Genomic DNA, 23,964 nt, shown 5'->3' with positions numbered 1-23,964 from the left:
AAAACTGATTCTTAATATTATCGTTCTGTAGCATGGACTTGGAAATCTTCATTTGTCACACTATGCCAATATTCTCATTAATGTACCTGTTCATTCTTCCTCTGCTGTATATGTTTTCTGCATGTTTATAGTAATGAATCATTTGTCATTTCAGTGTGAAAAAATAAATTCTGATAATGAATATCTCCTGGCTCGTATTGAGACACTAAAGTCTAATGCCGAATTATTAGAAGTACAGATTTTAGAAGTCCAGAGAGCCAAAGCAATGATAGACAAAGAATTAGAAGCTGAAAAACTTCAGAAAGAACAGAAGATAAAGGTAAAAACAATCCTGTGAGATTGATTCACATATATATGATGCATTTACCAAAATATTATTTAAATGAAGGGAAGACTTACTAAAGAGTAGCATTTATGAATACAGCAGAGTTCATTAATTCCTTAATACCAACCATAAATTTGAGAATCCATGCTGTGATTTGGGGGTGTATACATTTTAAACATTGAAATATTCCCAAACTTTCTGTATTTTAGCATGTCAGATTTATTTTATTTATTTATTTTTATTTTTTATTTTTTTTTATTTATTTATTTTATTTTTTTTGAGACGGAGTCTCGCTCTGTCGCCCAGGCTGGAGTGCAGTGGCGCAGTCTCAGCTCACTGCAAGCTCCACCTCCCGGGTTCACACCATTCTCCTGCCTCAGCCTCTCGAGTAGCTGGGATTACAGGCAGTCACCACCATGCCCAGCTAATTTTTCATGTGTGTTTTTAGTGGAGACGGGGTTTCACTGTGTTAGCCAGGATGGTCTCAATCTCCTGACCTTGTGATCCACCCGCCTCAGCCTCCCAAAGTGCTGGGATTACAGGTGTGAGACACCACGCCAGGCTGTCAGATTTATTTTAAAGCCCCTTAAAAATACCTTTTTAATGTTGGTTGGGTTGTGTGGGTTGTTTTTATTTTTAGTTTCAGGCACATGCCACTACTGTAAGTGAACTTGAAGAACTTCAGGTACAACTTCAAAAGGAAAAGAAACAGCTTCAGAAAACCATGCAAGAATTAGAGCTGGTTAAAAAGGTAAAATAAAACACTAGGATGAAAATTGATGTAATGTTCACATTGTTCTGTTTTGTTGTTCTGTTTGTTCTGTTCTCTCTGCGATCTCACGCTGTGGCCCAGGCTGGAGTGCAGTGGCATGATCTCGGCTCACTGCAACCTCCGCCTCCCGCGTTCAAGCAATTCTTGTGCCTCAGCCTCCCAAGTAGCTGAGATTCCACGCATGCGTCACCACACCCGGCTAATTTTTTGTATTTTTGGTAGAGATGGAGTTTCACCAATTTGGTTAGGCTCGTCTGGAACTCCTGACCTCAAATGATCCACCCATCTCAGCCTCTCAGAGTGCTGGGATTATAGGTGTGAGCCACCACACTCAGCCTGCATTGTTAAACTATTCTATACATGTTGAAAAGAAGTGTTTTAGAATGTTACTTGTGCTACTAAAATAATGCTTTATAAATTATTTGCTCAAAAAATTGAAAATTTAACTTAATTCTCTAAGTACCAGTCCTTTCAGAAGAATCTAGGCTCCTGATTTACAAGATTTTGGTTTGACATTTCATTTTGTATACATGATTGTTGTATGACACATTAAGATTTAATTAATGTCAAAGCTTGAAATTTGTATTATGCTTAAAACTTTGGCTGACTTTACTCCTTCAAAGATGAGGCTAAAAAGAAATGTACTATAAGAGCCACTTGACATATTAGTATTTTATAAATAAGAGCTCCGCAAGCTACAACTGTCAGTTGTAGTTAGTTATAATGAAATAAAATGAAACTAAGAAAGTTGGGTTAAACTACTAGAAAATATTTTGTGAAATTAAAAACTAGAAAATATCCAACTCCTCATTTCTTTGTTACAGTGTAAACGATTTCAGTATTACAGAAAAGCACCCATTTATTGCTGTGGCATCATTTTAGCAATTTTACAAATGACAAAAAAAATTTACAAATGAACTGATCTACTATTGTGTAAATCTTCTACTTATAAAATGTGCAGGATGCCCAACAGACCACATTGATGAATATGGAAATAGCTGATTATGAACGTTTGATGAAAGAACTAAATCAAAAGTTAACTAATAAAAACAACAAGATAGAAGATTTGGAGCAAGAAATAAAAATTCAAAAACAGAAACAAGAAACCCTACAAGAAGAAATAAGTGAGTTAAAGAAAATTCACTTTACCTTTTAATTATTTCATCATAACAACTTGATTTGGTGGGGGGCATTACTTGTTTATTTCACCAGTCTTTCACTGTCAGTCGGGTGTTTAACACAGTGATAAATGTTACTGGGGACCCAGAATGGGTGTAAAACTATTTGCCATTAAGATGTTTATAGTCCACATTTATTCACTTTAACATTTCTTAAGTACCTTGCTGTTTCCTGGTCTGGGTTAACTAAGATTGTCTATGGGTTGTAATTGTTACAGCCAGGAGATGGGTACAGTAGAGTTTATGGCACTGTTGTTACTACTGTCACATATGTTTGAAGTATTCCATAATAAAAAGCTAAAACAGGCTTAAAGATAAGCCAATACAAAGGAGACATATTTGTGTATTTAAATTCACTGATAAAAATTGTTACATCTTTTTCTGCTGAAATTATTTCTTGTGCTAGCTTCATTACAGTCTTCAGTACAACAATATGAAGAAAAAAACACCAAAATCAAGCAATTGCTTGTGAAAACCAAAAAGGAACTGGCAGATTCAAAGCAAGCAGTACGTTAATTTTTCAGTTTCGTATTTTAGTACTTGTTCATAATTTATTTGTGAGTAACATTAAAAAAAATTTAACCAAGATTCTTATTCTGTAGGAAACTGATCACTTAATACTTCAAGCATCTTTAAAAGGTGAGCTGGAGGCAAGCCAGCAGCAAGTAGAAGTCTATAAAGTAAGGGTTTTACTTTTTAAGATTAAAAAAAGTTTTTTCATGTAGAAGTGAAGTACCATTTAGAGATTTTATTAATTATCCTATAAGGATATCTAGAAAGATTCCTCAATATTTTGAGGAAGTTACAACAATAAATCAAGTCTGGCATATAACTGGAGTATATTGGTTAGCTGAAGCTAGATTATTTTCACGTATTTGGAAATTCGTAATATACTATAGAATAGTTTAAAATAAAATAAGCCTGCATCTGAACTTAATGATATTGCAGTCACAAGGAACAGTTTATAAAATGATTTTATACGTTTGCTATGTTTGCGTATATATTTATATATATAATGTCTTGAAGTATTTAAACATTGTATGTTAAATATGTAGTCTGGGATGTTCATTTTTTTGAATTGATGTTGGTTTAAGAAAAGATAGCTTAGTGAGAAAATGTTCTACTTGTCTCTACTTTTTCAATAATAATACATAAAAATATTTCACTACTTAATTATGCCTTATGTGTACTTATGTCTCAAACCTAAAGTTTGTATTTTAAGGAAAACCTCTTTAACTAGTGAAGATAGGATTTGCTAAAGCTAAATTTAAAGATTTACCCCCAGATACAGCTGGCTGAAATAACATCAGAGAAGCACAAAATCCACGAGCACCTGAAAACCTCTGCGGAACAGCACCAGTGTACGCTAAGTGCGTACCAGCAGAGAGTGACAGCACTACAGGAAGAGAGCTGTGCTGCCAAGGTGCGTTCTTCAGCCACAGCAAGCCACTGGGATTTTATTATCAGCTAGTCATTGGTTTACTCCAGGGCTGTGCTCTCCCTTTTTAGTATTTTGCTGTTAAGAGCACTTATTAGATTAAGACCTGTTCAGTTAATCTGGGTCTAACCCCAATCCCATGCCAACCCTAATCGTAACTTGGATCACTTTTTTTGCCAAAAGGGAAAACATGATGTTTTTTCCATTTCAACCTTGTTTTGCAATTTGTGTGTCACTTATTTATAAAGCTTTTTTTATTAGAAAAGTGTTACAGTTCTTAGGGCTAAATGATTATAAAATAACATTTTAATAGCATGGCTGTGGGGGGCCTACTTTCTTGTCATCATCCAAAACAGGCACAGTGCAGTGGTTGTGTTAGATGCAGCTCTTATTTAAGCAATCATGGCAACACTGTTGTGGGAGTTTACAGATCACTTCAAGAAAGTGGAAGACCTAGAACTTAACACTTAACCACCCTGTTTTGAAAACTGAAGTTCAAATAACTTAATTTCTTTGAGTTAATTTTTCTCAAATTTATAAAAAGAGGAGATATCATAAGAGAAAATGTTTATAAAGTTCCAAAAGTACATAGTGTCACTATAAAATGTATGGTTAGTAAATTAATCTACCAGGGTAGAAGACATGGTAGAAACGGATCTCTTATCAGGAAATATGTATTATTGAGAGGCCTTTAAAAAGTGTAAGGCCTCCCAACATGAAGACCTGATAAATGTTGGAGGCAATGGATATCCTAATTACCCTGATTTGCTTATTACACATTGTATGCATCCATCAAAATATCACATGCACCCCATAAATATGTACAATTATGTATCAATTAAAAACTTTTAAGTGTAAAGCCAACAGAAGTATGCTTTTTAGCAAGGTTAATCAAGAAACCAAAAAGAATGTCAGCTATCTTTCTCATTTTCAAAAACAGGTTTTTATCTCAATTTGTTAATCTCTGAAAGAAAATAGAAGGACCCTGTTACAATAGAAAATGTTTCTCTCTTTTAAATGTTATAGGCAGAACAAGCTACTCTAACCTCTGAATTCGAGAGCTACAAAGTCCGAGTTCATAACGTTCTAAAACAACAGAAAAATAAATCTGTGTCTCAGGCTGAAACTGAGGGCGCTAAACAAGAAAGGTAAAGTCTAAATTAAATATGCAGTTTTCCTCCCACAATGCAGGTTCTTCACCAAGTAGATTGAAAATCCTATTATGGTTTGTTTTTTTTTTTTTTTTTTTTTTTTGAGACAGAGTTTCACTCTTGTTGCCCAAGCTGGAGTGCAGTGGTGCAATCTCAGCTCACTGCCACCTCTGCTTCCTGGGTTCAAGTGATTCTCCTGCTTCAGCCTTCTGAGTAGCTGGGATTACAGGCGTACACCATCATGCCTAGCTAATTTTTGTATTTTTATTAGAGACGGGGTTTCACCATGTTGGCCAGGCTGGTCTCAAACTCCTGACCTCAGATGATCCACCCACCTCAGCCTCTCAGAGTGCTGGGATTACAGACGTGAACCACAGCACCCGGCCTAAAATTCACTGTGTCTGCAAACAGTAACAGGGAAACTTCATTACAAAGGACACTGTTGCAAACTCTAAAATTAGATGTTAAAGTGCACAGTGAAGCCAGGATATGAGATAATAGGCTCACAGTTCAATCTTGTCTTAATAAGATCTTGTCATGGTAGAAAATACAGGCATTAAAATTACATTATGATTTGTTTTTCCGATTTTGAAAATTTAGAAGTAAAAATTAAAATGCTAAGTATACTTATTTACCATTAATTTAGGTTAAACAGAAGTTGCTTTAAAATATTTCACTTATTTCAAAAATTTTAAATTTAGTACTGAATTTTGGTCTAGAATTAAACTTTTCTTATTTATGACCATTTCAGTTCTATTTGAATGGTATATTGTTTATGCTGCTTTAAAACTAGCATACAGATCCTGTTTGTACTGGGAGTAAGAGAGAGATAGGGCATTCCATGGCATCTGTGTTGAGCGGTTCAGTATTCAAAGCAGTTTTACATCTGGCTCTTACTGTTCTAAACAAGACTAATTATTCTGAAATTTTTGTATGTTTATGTTTCTGTTACTTTCATTTAGGAATCTGTTAAATATAGAGACTGTAGATTGAAACATGGTATTTTCTTTCCAGTAGCTCATTATATAAAGGGGAAATTAGATGCTCATACATTTCATAAATATAAATGTCACCATTTTCAAGAGCCATTTTTGACCATGCCTAAGTTTTGAGTTCACATTATATGAATGTAAATGTTTTGTGTTCCTTCTACTTTCTTATAATATACATTTTAAAAAAAAAGAAACTAATAGTGTATTGTACTCATTGTGGCAGAATCAGGATTTTAACTATTTCCACCTAGTGTTTTTTCCAAGTCTAAAAAGACCTGCTTTTCTTCAGGGATTATCTTTCACTGTAACTTGGTCTGACATACCATTCTTATAACAACAATTTAAGAACTGTGTGAGTGTGCCGGGCATGGCAGTTCACACCTGTAATCCCAGCACTTTGGGAGTCCAAGGCTGGAGGATCACCTAAGGTCAGGAGTTCAAGACCAACCTGACCAACATGGTGAAATGCTGTCTCTACTAAAAATAAAAAATTAGCTGAGTGTGGTGGTGGGCAACTGTAGTCCTAGCTACTCAGGAGGCTGAGGCAGGAGGATCACTTGAACCTGGGAGGCGGAAGTTGCAGTGAGCCGAGATTGCACCACTGCACTCCAGCCTGGGCAGCAGAGCCATACTCCGTCTCAAAAAAAAAAGTAGTGTGAGGTTTTTTCTTTAACTGACATAGTCCTGTAACATAAAATAGGCTATTTTGATGCCCCTTTTTGAATATGAAATTCTAAATTTTGGAGAAATTTTTTGTAAATCTGTAGTGCCTAAGATTTTAAATCTGGCTATAGTATCTTTTGTATTATATTTAATCCTAGTCTTGAATTCTTCAGACTATTATATTTCCTTTAGAATCATCCAAGTGTATGGCATTGAAAGGTTGAACGATTAAACTACATTTGAAACCACAAAATCAAATTCACCTTTTTCAAAAAATTTTAAAACTGTATTTCTGTTTTAAGGAACATCTGGAAATGCTGATTGACCAGCTAAAAATGAAATTACAAGATAGCCAAAATAACTTACAGATTAATGTATCTGAACTTCAAACATTGCAGTCTGAACACGATACACTGCTAGAAAGGCACAACAAGATGCTGCAGGAAACTGTCCAAAGAGGCGGAACTCCAGGAAAAGTAAGGCTGTTAGCAGCACTAACGCTGTACCAGACAGCAATGTATTTCTTTGTTGAAACTTCTAATATGTTGATCCTTGAGATAAATGCAGATTAGAAAATAAAAAATAGACATTTCTAAAGGCTTGGTAACTTTGCTTTATCTACCTTAGAGCTTCGCCTTTTACGTTGCTTTTATATTTTGCATTTTTAAGAACAATTAATGTCTATCTGCTCATCCAGTATTGTGTCTCCTACAGCCTTGTTGGCTAGGATGTTTCTCTAAAAAAACAAACAAAAACATGCTACTTTTCCAACCCAGGTATCAAATCATAAGCATTTTTTTTCTAGAAGAAAACACCCAAATAGTTGCTAACTGAAAAAGAATATGCAACTTATCTTTGCAATTCTGTCTTCAATTTGTCATATTTTGTTCATCACTATAATACTTTAAATAGACATTAGAAGTATTGGCAAAATAAATAGATTATTGTGAACAAGAAGTTTTCAACTCCTGTGATAAAGAAATTGGGTAGTAGGAGTATTAGGCTGAGGAAAAGAATTCTTCATTGAGCATCTTTTATCAAGGGTGTTAAGATAATTTTATCACAGATTTGCTTATATAATATATACCTAATCTTATGCTAATCTGAAAAATGAAAGCAGGTTTAGCTTTTTGTGGCTTCTGTCTGTTAACAGTGGAATTTGCATGTTAATCATGTAAACCAAAGTTTCAGGGAAGATGTACCAGTTTTCTAACTGCCTATCACCAGGGTTTACCATGAGATTATCTTATATATAGTGATGTTTGCTTGATATTCTCCAACACTTATTCTTTAGGAAAGTTATTGCAAATTACATTGCTAACACAAATAAAGCACTGTTGATTCCTCTAAAGTAATTCAGTTTTTCAGTAAGTGTTTTTTGAGCACCTACTATGTGCCAGTTTTCATAGCATTTTGAGATATCTTTAGGAGTCTTTCCTCTTCTTCAGAAATATTAAAAACTAATGGTATTGTTACTGTCTGTGCCCAAGTATGAAGAAATAGCCTTCTCTTTATATAGTCTCCACTTTTAAAAAATGTTTTAATATTCATACTTTCTCTATAGCAGATTGTGAAAATGGTTCCAGAGGAATGTGATAATTAGGCTAACTAATGAATATCTGTATTACCCAGAGACTACAGTTAATATAAACACCTCTGTAACAACTAAGACAGAACAGTGAACTTCTGTCAGCACAATCATTCTGATTCCAGATGGGGGGTTTAAGCATTTAGCTTTCAAATTGGTAAATTCATACATGTCAGTGATACTGCCTGAGAATAGACACTTTACCCTACCTCTAATTTTTATCCTGCTTAGACTATTTTTGTAACCTCCGATGGTTCTTCCTTCACTTTCTTGGTAGATATTGTTTGAACAAAATGCTTGCAGAGAAATGTGTATACACTAGTATTTTCTAGATTCATTAATCAATATGAACTTAGTAATTAAGATTTCTTTTCTGAAACATGGTATTTTATTGCATTTCTCCTTTCAGCCACTAAACCCTGTTTTAAACCTTGTATGGTGCCCATATGTGTAGCAGGTAGAAAAAATATCTTGGAAAAGTACAGACTAAACTGTTAACAATGTTTATCTACCTGTGGAATTGGGATTTTATCCTGCCAGGCATGAGAGTAATAATAAGGGGCTTTTACTTTTTTCTCTGGCAGCTTTTGTATTTTTTTAATTTTCATGAGAGAATTCTGTGGATCCCCTGTATAAAAGGAAATTTATTTATTTATTTATTTATTTACTTTTTACCAAAGCCAAACATATAAAACATGAAAACTACAGGTAAACCATTAAAAGTGATGGTTCCCGAATTGTAGGCCCACTGGTTAGTTTCAGGCTAAGTACATAAAAATCACATTGAAAACTACTAAAAGTAGAGAATTCCTAGAACCACTACTGAGGTCCTGATTCAGTGGGTGTAACATGAAAACTAGACGTCTCTATTTTCAACAAGGTACTCCAGTGATTCTCATGTGCAGTGAGATTTGAAACAGCTATAGTAAACCAAGTCTGTGTTTGTTGTGGTTCATGTTAATCGACTCAAAAATCGATACTGTCCACTAAAGTTTTCTGAGTAAATCAAAAGAGTGTGGGTTTTGTTTTTTTTTTTTTAATGTTTTCAGGGTAGTAGATAAAAGGGAGATTAATCTTACATTTATGTGAGCTACCACATACGATGATGTGAAGAAGTGGACTAATTAAAAGTATAATTATTTTATGCTTTAAATATAGTCCTATTTTCTGATGAACATGAAAGAAGTTCCTAGTCTGGACAACACAACACAGTTTCTTAACGGGAGTTCTTCATCTGAAATGTGTAACAGATTATTTGAACTAGATGACAGCCAGTGTCAGTTCTCATCAAGTTATTTCACAATGAGTACAGTGTAGGTATGTAGGAGAGAAGTTGATTCATACATTCAGTAGAGGTCTTAGAGCTAATTCTCTTGCAGAACCCAGTTGAGAAAGGCTAAGTCAGCATATAAAATTGAAAGATCTTCTGTAACTAAGTTTCTCATCTTTCAGATTGTGTTCAATACAATCAGAGAACATGATGATGAAATCTGAACATACACAGACTGTGAGTCAGCTCACATCCCAGAACGAGGTCCTTCGAAATAGCTTCCGAGATCAAGTGCGACATTTGCAGGAAGAGCACAGAAAGACAGTGGAGACATTACAGCAGCGGCTCTCCAAGATGGAAGCACAGCTCTTCCAGCTTAAGAATGAACCGACCACAAGAAGTATGTATGTACACATGGAAATATTAGTTGTTCATGTTTTCAGGTATTTATGTCTCTTAAATACATTCTTCACAAATTCATAAGAAAGAAAATTTACTAGGTGTCACTAGTGTCAAATCTAATGAATTTTGGATTTGCTTACTAGAAAGATATTTGAATCATCTGAATCCTTCCCTCTTGATTATACTTACAGAAGCCTGTATAACCTCTTAGAATGCTGACTTTGACGTATTCCTTACCCTCAATGGAAAGGAGTATTTCTTTTTCTCTGACTTAAACATGCTCTGTCAGTCTCATGACACGTCTTTTTTTTTTGAGATGGAGTCTTGCTCTGTCGCCCAGGCTGGAGTGCAGTGGCGCGATCTTGGCTCACTGCATGCTCCACCTCCTGAGTTCACGCCATTTTCCCGCCTCAGCCTTCCGAGCAGCTGGGACTACAGGTGCCTGCCACCAGGCCAGCTAATTTTTTGTATTTTTAGTAGAGACACAGTTTCACCGTGTTAGCCAGGATAGTCTCGATCTCCTGACCTCGTGATCCACCCGCCTCGGCCTCCCAAAGTGCTGGGATTACAGGCATGAGCCACTGTGCCTGGCTGACACGTCTTAATTCTAGTATTCACCAGATTTGTTTCGTGTTCTCCGTTGTTAGTCATCAAATTTGTCTACTTTTTAAATAGAAACGTTAGATAGAGCAAGGAACTTAGAAACACTCAAGCGGCACTGAATGTGTAGAATTGCATAACCAATATAGCTTCTTTGCTTTCATATTTACAGCTAGTTGGAGTTTTAGTTCAGCCGCACCCAGTATCTTCCATTCTGCTTCCAGGAAGAAATGGAAAAATGTCAGCCATGATGATGCAGTATTTTAGTAGCAAGTTGATGGTGTTTTGGTTTCCCATGGGAAATATTGTCACTGGAGCATTAGCAGCTATCAGTCACTTATTAGGGTAAAAAAGCAACTTCAGAAGAATTTAACATATGCCAAAGAATCAACAAAGGAAGTAATCAGCCAGGGCAAAAGTCGCACAAGAGATTGTAATCTAGCAATCAGCAGTGGAATAAGCAGTCAGCTTACCAGAAACCCAGGAAAATGCTTCAGAAAGGGCAGTCAGGACTAAGGCAACTTAATGAAATGCAAAATAAATGAAATCTGAAGTTTAAAAATCTAGATTACAATTCTGGTTTCTAACTCAGTTATGAGACCTTGGGCAAAGTCATTAAATTTCTCTGAACTTCAGATTTTGGGGAATCAATAAACCAATACATGTCAAAGGGCCTGATAAACTTTACAGTTTAGACCAGGCGTGGTGTCTCACCCCTGCAATCTCAGCACTTTGGGAGGCCAAGGCAGTTGGATCCCATGAGGCCAGGAGTTTGAGACCAGTCTGAACAACATGGTGAAATCCCATCTCTATTAAAAATACAAAAATTATCTGGGTGGATGGCATGCACCTGTAAGTTCCAGCTACTTGTGGGGCTGAGGTGGGAGGATGGCTTGAGCCTGGGAGGCAGAGGTTGCTGTGAGCCAAGATCGTGCCACTGCACTCCAACCTGTGTGACAGAGTGAGACCCTGTCTCAGAAAAAAAAACACTTTACAGTTTATCAGCAAACAGGAAAGTCTTGCTAGACAATGTAATTGATTATTTCCATGCCCTGGATTCTGGGCTCTTACTGTATGAGCACTGTAGGTATGAGCAGCAACAATTAAGAAGCTGCAGAGGTAAAGGTATAAGGGCAGTGATTGAGGAGTCTGCCAAGCAGATTTCAGCAAGTATGTTTCAAGAAGTATGCAGCAATCTGAAATACCTAATCCTGAAAAATTGCTACAATCTAGTTTTTTAATTTTGGCCAGTATTTAGCAGTAGTTTGGCCCTCTACTCTAAATTAATAAAAAATAAGTAGTACTATATTATGAGCTGTGTTATCTAACAGTTTATCTTAGCTAGTAGCAATTAATTTATAGCTTCTATTAAAATGACTATCGTAGTTAAAAGTTTGATGACTAAGTTTTTTTTTTTTTTTTTTTTCTTTTTGAGCTGGAGTCTCGCTCTGTTGCCAGGCTGGAGTGCAATGGCATGATCTTGGCTCACTGCAACCTCCACCTCCTGGTTTCCAGCAATTCTCTGCCTCAACCTCCCCAGCAGCTGGGATTACAGGCACCTGCCACCGTGCCTGGCTAATTTTTTGTATTTTTAGTAGAGATAGGGTTTCACCATCTTGGCCAGGCTGGTCTTGAACTTCCTGACCTCGTGATCCACCCACCTTAGCCTCCCAAATTGCTAGGATTACAGATTTCAGCCATGCCCGGCCTTGATGACTAAATTTTAAGAAATGTTTTAGCAATTCTTCATACACCTTTCACTTATCTTATAGTTACTTAATTCCTCTACTCTTATCATTTGACATTTTCATTTTATTGTGTATCTCTGTAAGGCCGAATCAATAGATTTTGAACAATCTCACACTTAACCTTTAAAAAAAATCTAATAGACCCAGTTTCCTCTCAACAATCTTTGAAGAACCTTCGAGAAAGGAGAAACACAGACCTCCCACTTCTAGACATGCACACTGTAACCCGGGAAGAGGGAAAAGGCATGGAAACAACTGATACTGAGTCTGTGTCTTCCACCAGCACATACACACAGTCTTTAGAGCAGCTGCTTAATTCTCCCACAACTAAACTTGGTATGTTACTCTGTCTAAATATGTTTTTCTTATTTAATTTCACTGTCTTATTTAATTACTATTACTCTAAGTTACATACGCTTTTTTGGGCTGCTCCAATAAAATTTCTTTCAATATTCCACTACCTGTTTGTATTAGGGTTCTCTAGAGGGACAGAACTAATTGGATGGATGGATGGATGGATGCATGGGATGGATGGGATGGATGGATGGATGCTTATTAAGTATTACCTTACATGATCACTAGGCCATCTGCAGGCTGAAGAGCAATGAGAGCCAGTCTAAGTTCCAAAACTGAAGAACTAGGAGTCTGATGTTCAAGGGCAGGAAGCATCCAGCACAGGAGAAAGATGTAGGTTGGGAGGCTAGGCCAGTCTCGCCTTTTCAGGTTTTTCTGCCTGCTTTATATTCACTGGCAGCTGATTAGATGGTACCTACCAGATTAAGGGTGGGTCTGCCTTCCCCAGCCCACTGACTCAAATGTTAATCTCCTTTGGCAACACCCTCACAGACAACACTCAGGATTAATACTTGCATCCTTTAATCCAATCAAGTTGACACCCAGTATTAACCATCACACTGTCCAAATGGAAAAATTATTAAACAAATCTTTTTTAAAATAAAATGCTAGGTCTTGCCCTAGGCTTGAACCATAAATAAGTGGTGGGAAGTTTATAGTCACAAATAGGTGGTGGATATTAGAAAGCAGGATAAACTATCCTCTCACCCTTCCAAGAAACTGACAGTTTCAGTTTATTCCCCTTGATGAAGTAATGCTAAATTTTTGTAGTGATGTTTTGGTATATTTTATTACCTGTAATTAATATTACTGTTCAAAATTTAGGGGGAATCTGTTTGTCATCTTCCTGAGACTTCAGGATCACCTGGAGTAAGGGTCATTTGTATTCATGGTCACTGACCACGTGGAGTAGAAACTGCAAGTCATGGTTCCTTCAGGCAAAGTTAATAGTGGTGACATGGAGGCATCATGATAGAGCAGCAGCAGACTCCAGAAGCCAATTTGACTTTGTGATTTCTGCAAAAATTACCTGTCAACTGTGAGCCTGTTTCATCGTCTGTAAAGTTTGAATAATGATACCTACCCCACCTGATAGAAGATTCTTAGGAGGGAACATGATACGTGACCAGTAAATGTTAATGCTTTCCTTATACGTGAAATGACATAAAATCTTGGTATATTAATAGATGGGAAGAAGATGTGTAATAAAACTGTCTATAAACACAATTCTGACAAATTTCAGAACTGGGACTCATAGGGCTTGTATTCAGTTAGATTACATGCTTTACAACAGAGATACTGTTTTATTTGTGTCACCTACAACATATAATCTGTTGATTGAGGTATGCTGAATAGATGAATGGCAAAGAAAGCAGACCTATAAAATATCACATAGTAAGATATTTATATTTAGATTTTTCTTACTTAGAATCTTCATCTGTAATCTATGATTTTGAAAATTAATTCTTGGAACAACATCTTGCAGAGCCTCCATTATGGCATGCTGAATTTACCAAAGAAGACTTGATTCAGAAGCTCAGTTCCACCACAAAAAGTGCAGATCACTTAAACGGCCTGCTTCGGGAAACAGAAGCAACCAATGCAATCCTTATGGAGCAAATTAAGGTGAGATCAGAAAACCTGGCCACCGTGAAAACCGCCAGTTTGGTTTTCTTGACCCTCCGTACACATGCACCCAAGTTTAAAAATTCACATTGCAGATGCATCTATAACGTCTTGATCTTTATATTAGATTCCTGATGGTGAGAAATATTGCCTTTTTTTTTTTTTTTTTTTTTTTTTTGAGACAGAGTCTTGCTCTGTCACCCAGGCTGGAGTGCAATGGCACGATCTTGGCTCACTGCAAGCTCCACCTCCCGGGTTCACGCCATTCTCCTGCCTCAGCCTCCCGAGCAGCTGGGACTACAGGTGCCCGCCAACATGCCTGGCTAATTTCTTTGTATTTTTAGTAGAGACAGGGTTTACCATGTTAGCCAGGATGGTCTCGATCTCCTGACCTCGTGATCCACCTGCCTTGGCCTCCCAAAGTGCTGGTATTACAGGCGTGAGCCACCGCATCCAGCCAAAATACTTCTTTTACACCTATTACATAAAGATTATTTCTTAATTCCTACTTTTTCTAAGAAACCGTAATAGACTTAGAAACTAGAGAGATGTTCACAAATCATTGTTCACATATGCTTAAATAAAACTTAAAATGGATGTGAGTCTTTGAGTTCTAAAGATAAACAGTAAATTTAAATTATTCAGCTGATATTTGTAGTACTGAACTACTAAACAGTTTTCAGGTGGAGTTGGCAAAGTGGCATGGGAAGTTTTTCCTGTTTAAAGTAGACACCAGAAACATCTAGGAATGTTGCAGAGCAGTTGAGGATTACTCAAATGAGGTATTTCCACCCTGGCTCACTGATAAATCACCCCTCAGAATATAGTCATACTGCTTATTGAGGAGTTCTTATGACCCAGGCCCTGGGCTTTACATATGTTATTTAATCTCATCACTGGTTGAGAGAAAAATTGAAGCTGGTAAATGGTGGAACAAAATTCAAACTCATAGCTCTCTGAAAAGTACATGCTTTTCCCCTGTACTTTGCTGCTCCTAATAGATCTGTCCTGCCACTGTGCAAGGCCACTAGCTATCCTTGTCAGATTATTTTAAAGCTGAATTCAGTTATTTTCAGTAACTTGTATATATCATGACATTCCACCATTAAATACTGCAGTATGCATCTCTATAAAATAACATTTTCCCACTAATAAAAACATTATCATAGCTAACAAATCACTAACTAGCCCAGTAAACCTAAATGACTTATTTAAATGTTATATTTTCTTTTTTTTTTTTTTTTTGAGATAGAGTCTCGCTCTGTCACCAGGTTTGGAGTGCAGTGGTGCAATCTCAGCTCACTGCAATCTCCGCCTCCCAGGTTCAAGCGATTCCCCTGCCTCAGCCTCCCAAGTAGCTGGGACTACAGGCACGCACCACTATGCCTGGCTAATTTTTTTTATCTTACTAGAGACACAGTTTCACCATGTTGGCCAGGATGGTCTCAATCTCCTGACGTCGTGATCTGCCCGCCTCAGCCTCCCAAAGTGTTGGGATTACAGGCATGAGCCACCATGCCTGGCCAAATGTTATATTTTCATAAATTTATACTCTCTTCATGATTTCTTAGTCTTCTTTATTGTCACTTTTTTAAATGGTCTTAGGTTTGAGGACAAAGTTCGCTAACTTTCTTGTCTAACCTAAAATGAAAATATACTAAAAGTTATGGCTTGGTTTCAACCTGGAAATCTTCCTCAAAGACTTGAACATGCTATTACCTTTTTTATATCATTCTTTGCCTCATTTCTCTGATAGTATTTCACATTGTCTTATATTCCTGAATTTTCACTGTGTCTGAACTTTTGATTAAGTGCCGTTCACTGTGGACGTCTTAACTGCCTGGGACTTTAGGAACAGGGTAGGGGCAGGGGGTTAGTGGAGGCTACAGATGTTCCCCTCAGCCCATTTTCAGAACCCCATGCCATACTGGCTTAGTTTCTGTAGAAAGTAGAAGGCAGAGGGAACATCTTGGTACCAACCCATGGCTCCAGTTAGTTGCTCCTCATGGAGATGTTCCATCAGTTCCCCAGCTTTCAACTCCAATTTCCATGATACCCTGTGCTTCTGAGACAAGAACCCCAGTATTTACACAGGATGCATCCTCTCCTCTTGTCAGTGATACTTGGTAAGCTGCTGGACTGACTCATTTCCACCTCTTCATCTGTTTATCGTGAGAATTTCTTGATGTGTCTCATCTACTTTTTCTCCTCTTGTATTAGCTTGTTGCTTTTCTACTTCACCCCTCTTCCCTCCAAACCCAAACAGCTTAGGACAATGGAGTCATATAGCCCAACACTTGGTTCATATGCAGCAATCCACTTTCTAGGCAGATGCAGCTTTGAAACTATCTCATAGTTGGAGTTCCGGTTTTCATGTCAAATGGATTTTATACTGTGATGTCATAAACTCCTTTGAAATGCTTGACATACAGCTGCTGTAGTTAACTGAATTCCTTCGTTTATTGCCATATGGAGGGAAGGGAGAAATTTGCGGAGAAGAGAAGAAAAATACATGAGTTCAGTCTGCCATATTTAATCAGAAGCTCCTAAAGCCCATTTTTAACTCATTTCTCTAACACCAGCTTCTCAAAAGTGAAATAAGATTGGAAAGGAATCAAGAGCGAGAGAAGTCTGCAGCTAACCTGGAATACTTGAAGAACGTCTTGCTGCAGTTCATTTTCTTGAAACCAGGTAGTGAAAGAGAGAGACTTCTTCCTGTTATAAATACAATGTTGCAGCTCAGCCCTGAAGAAAAGGGAAAACTTGCTGCGATTGCTCAAGGTGGGTAAAAGGAGAGTCTTAGAACTTCTGAGTTATAACTTAAACTAAACAGCCTGGTGGTTGAGAATTTGTCTGTATGTGTAACTTTTAAATTTTGCTCATTTGAATTGGGTCTATCAAATGAGTAGGCCGTGACTAGATTTGAAAAGCTGACTTTTTAACATCTTGAGGCAACTGTAGTACATTTATATAATTTTAACATTCAGCAAAATACAGTAAGTGCTTAGGTTGATCTTCTAGCTCTTTGAAAATTGGATTTTTATCCTGGTGTTGAGTTCTGGTGTTCAGCTGAACGTGGTTTTGTTTTAAATTCTACTTTTTAAAAAACATTTATTAGCTTGCTCCTTTTCTACTTCACCCCTCTTCCTTCCTCCAACCCCAAATAGCCTAAGACAATGGAGTCATATAGCCCAACACTTGGTCTATATACAGCAACCCACTTTCTAGGCAAATGCAGTTTTAAAACTGTGCCATAGGCCAGGCACCAGTGGTTCACTTCTATAACCCCACCACTTTGGGAGGCCGAGGCAGGCGGATCACAAGGTCAAGATACTGAGACCATCCTGGCCAACATGGTGAAATCTCGTCTCTACTAAAAATACAAAAATTAGCTGGGCGTGGTGGCATGCGCCTGTAGTCCCAGCTACTCAGGAGGCTGAGACAGGAGAATCGCTTGAACCCAGGAGGCAGAGGTTGCAGTGATCTGTCACGCCACTGTACTCCAGCCTGACGGCAGAGTGAGACTCCATCTCAAAAAAAATAAAACAAAACAAAAAAAAACCTATGTTGTAGTTAGAGTTGGTTTCCATGTCAGATGGATTTAATACTGTGATGTCATTAACTTCTTTGAAATGCTTCACATACTACTGCTGTAGTTAACTGAATTCAAGCTGCATCTTAAGAATTATGGTTTCGTTTTTGTTTTAGTTTTAAATTACTTTTATTTTTGACATTTTCAAGCATACAAGGAGGACACTATAATCTCTCTTGAGTTGTCATGCATCTCTAATAGTTTTCAACTCATGGACAGTCTTTTGGCGTAAATAGGGGAGAGTTAGAGACTTAAATCCCACACATCATTTCTTTCCCCAGTGAATAATTCAATGTTTATTGGATTTCTCTGTCACCTATACCTAGTTTATGTTCATTTTGCCTGTGTTATTGTGAATGTCTTTTTATAGTATCCTAAATAGGGCTCATATATTGCATTTGGTTGATGTTCCTTAAGCTTTACTTTGTTGTTGTGTTTTTGTTTGTTTGAGATGTAGTGTTGCTCTGTCACCCTGGCTGGAGTGCAGTGGTCCGATCATGGCTCACTGCAATCTCCACCTCCCGGATTCAAGCGATTCTCCTGCCTCAGCCTCCCGAGTAGCTGGGACTACAGATGCATGCCAACATACCCAGGTAATTTTTCTATTTTTAGTAGAGACGAGGTTTCACCATGTTGGCCAGGATGGTCTCAATCTCTTAACCTTGTGATCTGCCCGCCTTGGCCTCCCAAAGTGCTGGGATTAAAGGTGTGAGCCACCACGCCCGGCCATTTTGTTGTTTTTTTATCTATAACAATTATGTATATAAATGTATTTTTTAATGTGCCACTTATTAATTGAAGAAAGTGGTCATTTATGCTATAGCAGTCCTATATTTGGGTTTTAATCATTACAGGGTAACACTGAACGTGTTCCAATTGCCTATAAATAGGAAGATCCAGGTGCAATTGGGTGGGATGGTGGACAAAAATACATCATAGATGGTATTGTGTGCTTTCTAAGACATCAGGAGGCCCAGAATGTCCAGACATCTTACTTTTGACTGACTGACCTTATCTAGTTGGTGCTCTTTGACATGTTCCCCTATCCCCTGTAAATCCTAATAACTAAACTGATGAGTCATCCTCAAAATTGAGCAGGCATCTGAATAATCTGGTATACTTACTAAAATTCCAATTGCTGGTCCCCAATTTCTGACCCAAGATTCTGCATTTTTAACAATTTGTTGCTGATGCTTCTGGTCTGGGGCCCATACCTTGAGAAACCCTGGTCTAGAGGCCTGATAAGATTCAGGCTTAATTTTTTTTACAGACATACTTCATAAGTAGTATTGATAGTTTCTTTGAATCTGGTTTTTCATAATCTTTCTAATGATGAAGGTAGAATGTTCTCAGTACTGACAGTAATCTCAGTTCTTCAAAGTATAGGATAGATTTCTATTGCCACAATAGTATTTTTGTCACAAGGGCCCAAATAAGAATACATGTTGTATATTGTTAGTAAATAGTTATTCAAATTACAAATTCACTGTCTTTAATTTATTCTAACAAAAGTAAACCTAATTTTATAGTTATAAAAAAGAAGAAATCTACTTCTAGTCACCTAAGAGTAAAACTGCCCCTATAAAAAACAAGACAGAAATCTCAAAATTATAACTAATTTTATAGTTATAAAATTAACCAGGACTTTAAGAACGTTTGCATTTTAAAATTAAAGTTTTCAGTAGTTTTCAATACAGCAATGATATTATCTCAAAATACTTAGCATCTCTAACAGCCCTCTTTTAAAAACTCAGCATGTTTAATGTAGGTGTTGCTAACATCCAGGTGGCTCCTACAAGTTAAGGGTCCATTGATTTAGAAGTTCTAAAAGAGACTAACCTAAGGGATACCAATAACAGATATTTTTAAAGAATTTCATAGAGGAGATACACATTAGAAACCCAGAACTCACTCTAAGATGTGCATTTGCTAAGTCCTGTAAACAGACAGGAAAACACTTACATTTAAATTAGTTTGCACTTTAAAGATTATTTACTACTTGTCTCTTATCAATGTGAGTACATAAAAGAGACCTTATTACAATTAAAAACAATGATGGTTTAGCAGCAGATTTAGATACTTACATTCTCTCTTTAAGAAAGAATGTAAGGCCTGGCGCAGTGGCTCACACCTGTAATCCCAGCACTTTGGGAGGCTGAGGAGGGTAGATCACCTGAGGTCAGGAGTTCGAGACCAGCCTGGCCAACATGGTGAAACCCCTCTCTACTCAGAATACAAAAATTAGCCAGGCGTGGTGGCACATGCCTGTATTCCCAGCTACTTGGGAGGCTGAGGTAGGAGAATCGCTTGAACCCAGGAGGCAGAGGTTGCAGTGAGCCGAGATGGTGCCATTGCACTCCAGCCCGAGCAACAAGAGCAAAACTCTGTCTCAAAAAAAAAAAAAAATGTAAACTAGAAGATAGTTCAAAAGAAATTACACAGAATTCAGCATGGGAGAAACAAAAAACAAGAGTGGGAAAAGACATCAAACATGTTTTTACTAATCGAAGTTCTAAAAGGAGAGAAAAGAATACAGCACAGATAATATATGAAGAGAATGGCTGGAAATCTTTCAGAACTGTTGAAGGATATCTATCCACAGATCAAAAACCCAATAAAATCTCAAGCAGTATTAAAATAAAAAGAAGAAATCTTTTTTTTCTAGTCACATAAGAGTAAAACTGCCCCCTAAAAAAGACAGAGAGAAATCTCAAAAGCAGCCGGAGAAAGAAGACACATTGCCTCACAATAGACTTCTCAACAGCATTGGTGTAGTACTATCTCATGTACTAAAATAACTGCCAACCTTTTATATTTTCCAAGATCTCTTCTGGAAAACAAAAACTTTAAGAATCCGCCTTCATTGAAAATTCTTAATGATGTACTTCAAGCAAAAAGAAAATTTCCTAAGTAAAAGATCTAAGACGCAAGAAAGAAAGACATGCAAAGGAAACTTACCACCATATTACAGATATGGACTGTCAGTCTGACTGGTCACACTAGGGGCATTTTGTTACCAAGGCCTTGAAAATAATAACCAACGCTGCATACATGAGGGATGCCAGAAGAAAGGTCTGAGAGCCACTCTTCCTGGCACTGAAGGAAACAGGGCCCATCAGAGCAAACAAGTACCTTTTGCCTCTTTCATCTCCTTGGAAGCAAACGTTTATAATCTCTGGTTTTGTGTAAAGTTTATAACAGTATTTTTCATTCAGGTTGCTACCTATTAGTGGATGGTGAAATTAATTTGGTGGATCACATTCAGAATTTTTTTTTAAATCAAAAGAATACAAGCTGGGCTCAGTGACTCACACCTGTAAGCCCAACAGTTTGGGAAGATGAGGCAGGAGGATTGCTTGAGAACAGGAGTTCAGAATCAGCCTGGGCAACATGGCGAGACTGTATGTCTACAAAAAATTTAAAATATGCCAGATCTGGTGGCATGTGCCCATAGTCCTAGCTACTCAAGAGGCTAAGGCAGCAGGATTGTTTGTTATAAGGAGTTCGAGGCTGCAGTCAAACTTCTGGTCAAAATCCTGGTCACGCCACTGCATTTTAGCCTGGGCAACAGAGTAAAACCCCATCTTTAAAAAAAAAATTAAGAAATAAAAATAATATGTCAAACATTAGAATATGTTGAATCTAGTAAGGGTAAGCAATTATTTCTTGAAACTCTACATATATACATGAGTGTTGGTAAATAACCTGACTGTATCATCAGCTCTAGATATAAAATGTTTATGATGTTGGCTGTAAGTTTATGAGGAATAGTTTTCTTTTCTGTGGGTTTGGGTGTATTGGGGAAACATTAGCTTAGGGGGTAAAGCAGCATCAACTCTGAAAAGCAGCATCAAAGTCCTTATAATAAACATATTAGAGGCCCGACTTAAATTTCAAGCAGATGTCATGAGCTGCTCAGAGTAGCGTGTTACAACTCTGCGTTATAAAGTAAAATGACTTAGAGTGTAGCAGTAGTCCCCAAACAATGTCAAATAGACACTGGTAAGTATAGATTGCTCCTCTCCTTGCATCACAAATGTTAATTCACCCTGCCCCCACACGCATTAAAACTCAGCGTATTTCACAAATTGAGTGTTTCATTTCTATTTGAGATAGACTTATGGTAAGTCAGCTTTGCTCCCCAAATAAGTTAGCCATATAATACTTCTATATGCAAAATTTGAATCTCAATTTTACTACTCAAGCAGGAAGTAAAAGTCGTTTTTCTGTATCTTCTTTGCTCCCAGACTGGGTTACAGTTTACAGATCTGAATATTGTCGCTTGTACACCATACATACACAGAGGTCTAAAACTCTCTACAAGTAAATGAAGAGGGAAAAAAGCCCAGCAACCCAATAGGAAAATAGGCCAAGCTGTTATAGGCTTTTTGATCATCTCCAGACTGGCAGGAAGAGAATGCATACTCACACTGTAAGTGCCTGATTTGATTTGCAGAGGATATAGAACCTTATCAGAAAACAACCTTCCAAAGCAAGAGCAAATGCACCCTATCTCAGCACAGATTTTCTTCAATTCTTATTTACCTAAGGAGATGAATAGCTGCCAGGAACATTGTTTGCACAAGGGCAGGAGCCTGCCAGATCTGAGAACACAGCAAAATTTTTGTCAAAAATCTTATATTCAGCTTACACCATTCATTTCAGGTGAACATACAACAATCTGCATTTCAGTTCAGGGAAACATTTACAGACATCTGGTTCTCTTTATTCTTGGGAACAAGGTTACCTCACTTGGAACGCAACCAGTGCCAAGTTGTCCATCCCTAAGCAATATCGCTTCCTCCTACTTTCTAGAAGTTCTTCAGATTGTGGAAGACAGACTTCTCAGAATTCTTTGCCCTCATTCCCTTCTCCAGAAATTCATGCCTTTGTATAATCTCTTCCCCTTGAGAGCCAGTAGGCTTAACCTAATGAGTTATTTTTAACCAGTAGAATACAGCAAAAATGATAGATTACAAGAGATTGTGGCTTCTGTCTTGCTAGCAGACTCTCTCTGTCTTCTCTGCTTGCACACTTGGTTGAAGCAAGCTACCATCCCAGAGGCAAGGAACACAGGCCATCAGTTTAGCAGCCTTGAGGAACTAAATTCTTCCAACTACCACATAAGTTTGGAAGTAGATTCTTCTCCAGTCCAGCCTTCAGATGAGACCCCAGCCATGCCAACATCTTGATTGCAGCCCTGTGAGAGACCTTGAAATAGAACCATTTCTGATCTCCTGACCCACAAAAACTGTGAAATAAATATGTGTTAAGGTACTAAGGTTGTAGTAATTTGTTATGCAGCAGATTGTAAATAACACGTAGATAAAACCAGACAGAACAGAAAAATAAAATGGCTTTAACTCTAGAAAGTTTCCCCATGTAAAATATTGAAAATGCTACTCTGCCTAAGGTCAAACTGTCATACATAGATACATATGAAAACACAGAAAGGTGTCTGGAAGGGTAATACCAAATTAAATCTTTATCCAAGAGGAATGAAAACCAGTATTCACACAAAAACCTATGTACAAACCTTGTGAATATATTAAAAACCGGTGAATTATGCACTTTAAAAAGGTGAATTATGTGGTATATGAATTATATCTCCAAAACATTTAATTAAAAACCTATATATACAATTATTCATAGAAACTTTCTTTAAAATTGCTAAAAACAAGGAAGATCTCAGTTATCCTTCACTTGGCAAATGAATAAACAAACTGGTACAGCCATGCAGTTGAATACTGCTCAGCAATAAAAAAGAATGCACTGCCAGTACAGCAACATGGATAATTCTCAAATGCATTATGCCAGTTGACAGAGGTCAGACTCAGAATACTATGTGCAGTGTGATTCTACTTACATGGCACTCTGAGAAAAGTAGAACTATAAGGACAGAGAGCAGGTTAGTGGTTGCCAAGGAGTGGGAGAAGCAGCCAGGGAGAACTTGGAGGAGGTAAAAATGTGCCAGGCCTTGGTCGCTGGTGGTACATAACTCTGCATTTGTCAAGACTCAGTGCTATATGCTGAAAATGGCAGGTTTTACTATAAGTAGGTTGTACCTCAATAAACATGATTTTTAAATGATTAAAACTTTGGTTTTTGTTTGTTTTGGTTCAGTTTTAAGGTTTACCATAAATCTATTGGTTTTAGATTCTAAGTTGTATATAAGCTTCTGCTTTAAAAGAATTTTTTTTTAAATCCTCTTATTGTCAACAATATTTAGTTGTGCTGGAAATTTTATTTTGGAATTGTTTAATAG

General features: G+C 37.2%; 1 protein-coding gene and 1 long non-coding RNA gene across 2 annotated transcripts in view; one reads left to right on the top strand and one right to left on the bottom strand.

The window, feature by feature from the left end:
* LOC134759637 (uncharacterized) overlaps positions 1–23,964 on the bottom strand; it is a 64,097-nt gene that overhangs the window by 34,886 nt on the left and 5,247 nt on the right. The gene's annotated exons all lie outside the window — the stretch shown is intronic.
* Positions 1–23,964, top strand: part of LOC100445837 (ranBP2-like and GRIP domain-containing protein 3) — a 74,941-nt gene that overhangs the window by 48,360 nt on the left and 2,617 nt on the right. The window contains 14 exon segments of the mRNA XM_063713388.1: positions 155–319; positions 966–1,076; positions 2,059–2,221; positions 2,682–2,782; positions 2,878–2,955; positions 3,549–3,698; positions 4,740–4,861; position 4,975; positions 6,822–6,970; positions 6,972–6,995; positions 9,560–9,777; positions 12,269–12,463; positions 13,956–14,107; positions 16,690–16,888. Of these exon segments, the coding sequence (XP_063569458.1) occupies positions 155–319; positions 966–1,076; positions 2,059–2,221; positions 2,682–2,782; positions 2,878–2,955; positions 3,549–3,698; positions 4,740–4,861; position 4,975; positions 6,822–6,970; positions 6,972–6,995; positions 9,560–9,777; positions 12,269–12,463; positions 13,956–14,107; positions 16,690–16,888 (1,828 nt within the window).

The sequence above is a fragment of the Pongo abelii genome, chromosome 12 (assembly GCF_028885655.2).
Source record: "Pongo abelii isolate AG06213 chromosome 12, NHGRI_mPonAbe1-v2.0_pri, whole genome shotgun sequence".
Taxonomy (NCBI): domain Eukaryota; kingdom Metazoa; phylum Chordata; class Mammalia; order Primates; family Hominidae; genus Pongo; species Pongo abelii.
This window is presented reverse-complemented; position numbering and strand designations above follow the sequence as displayed.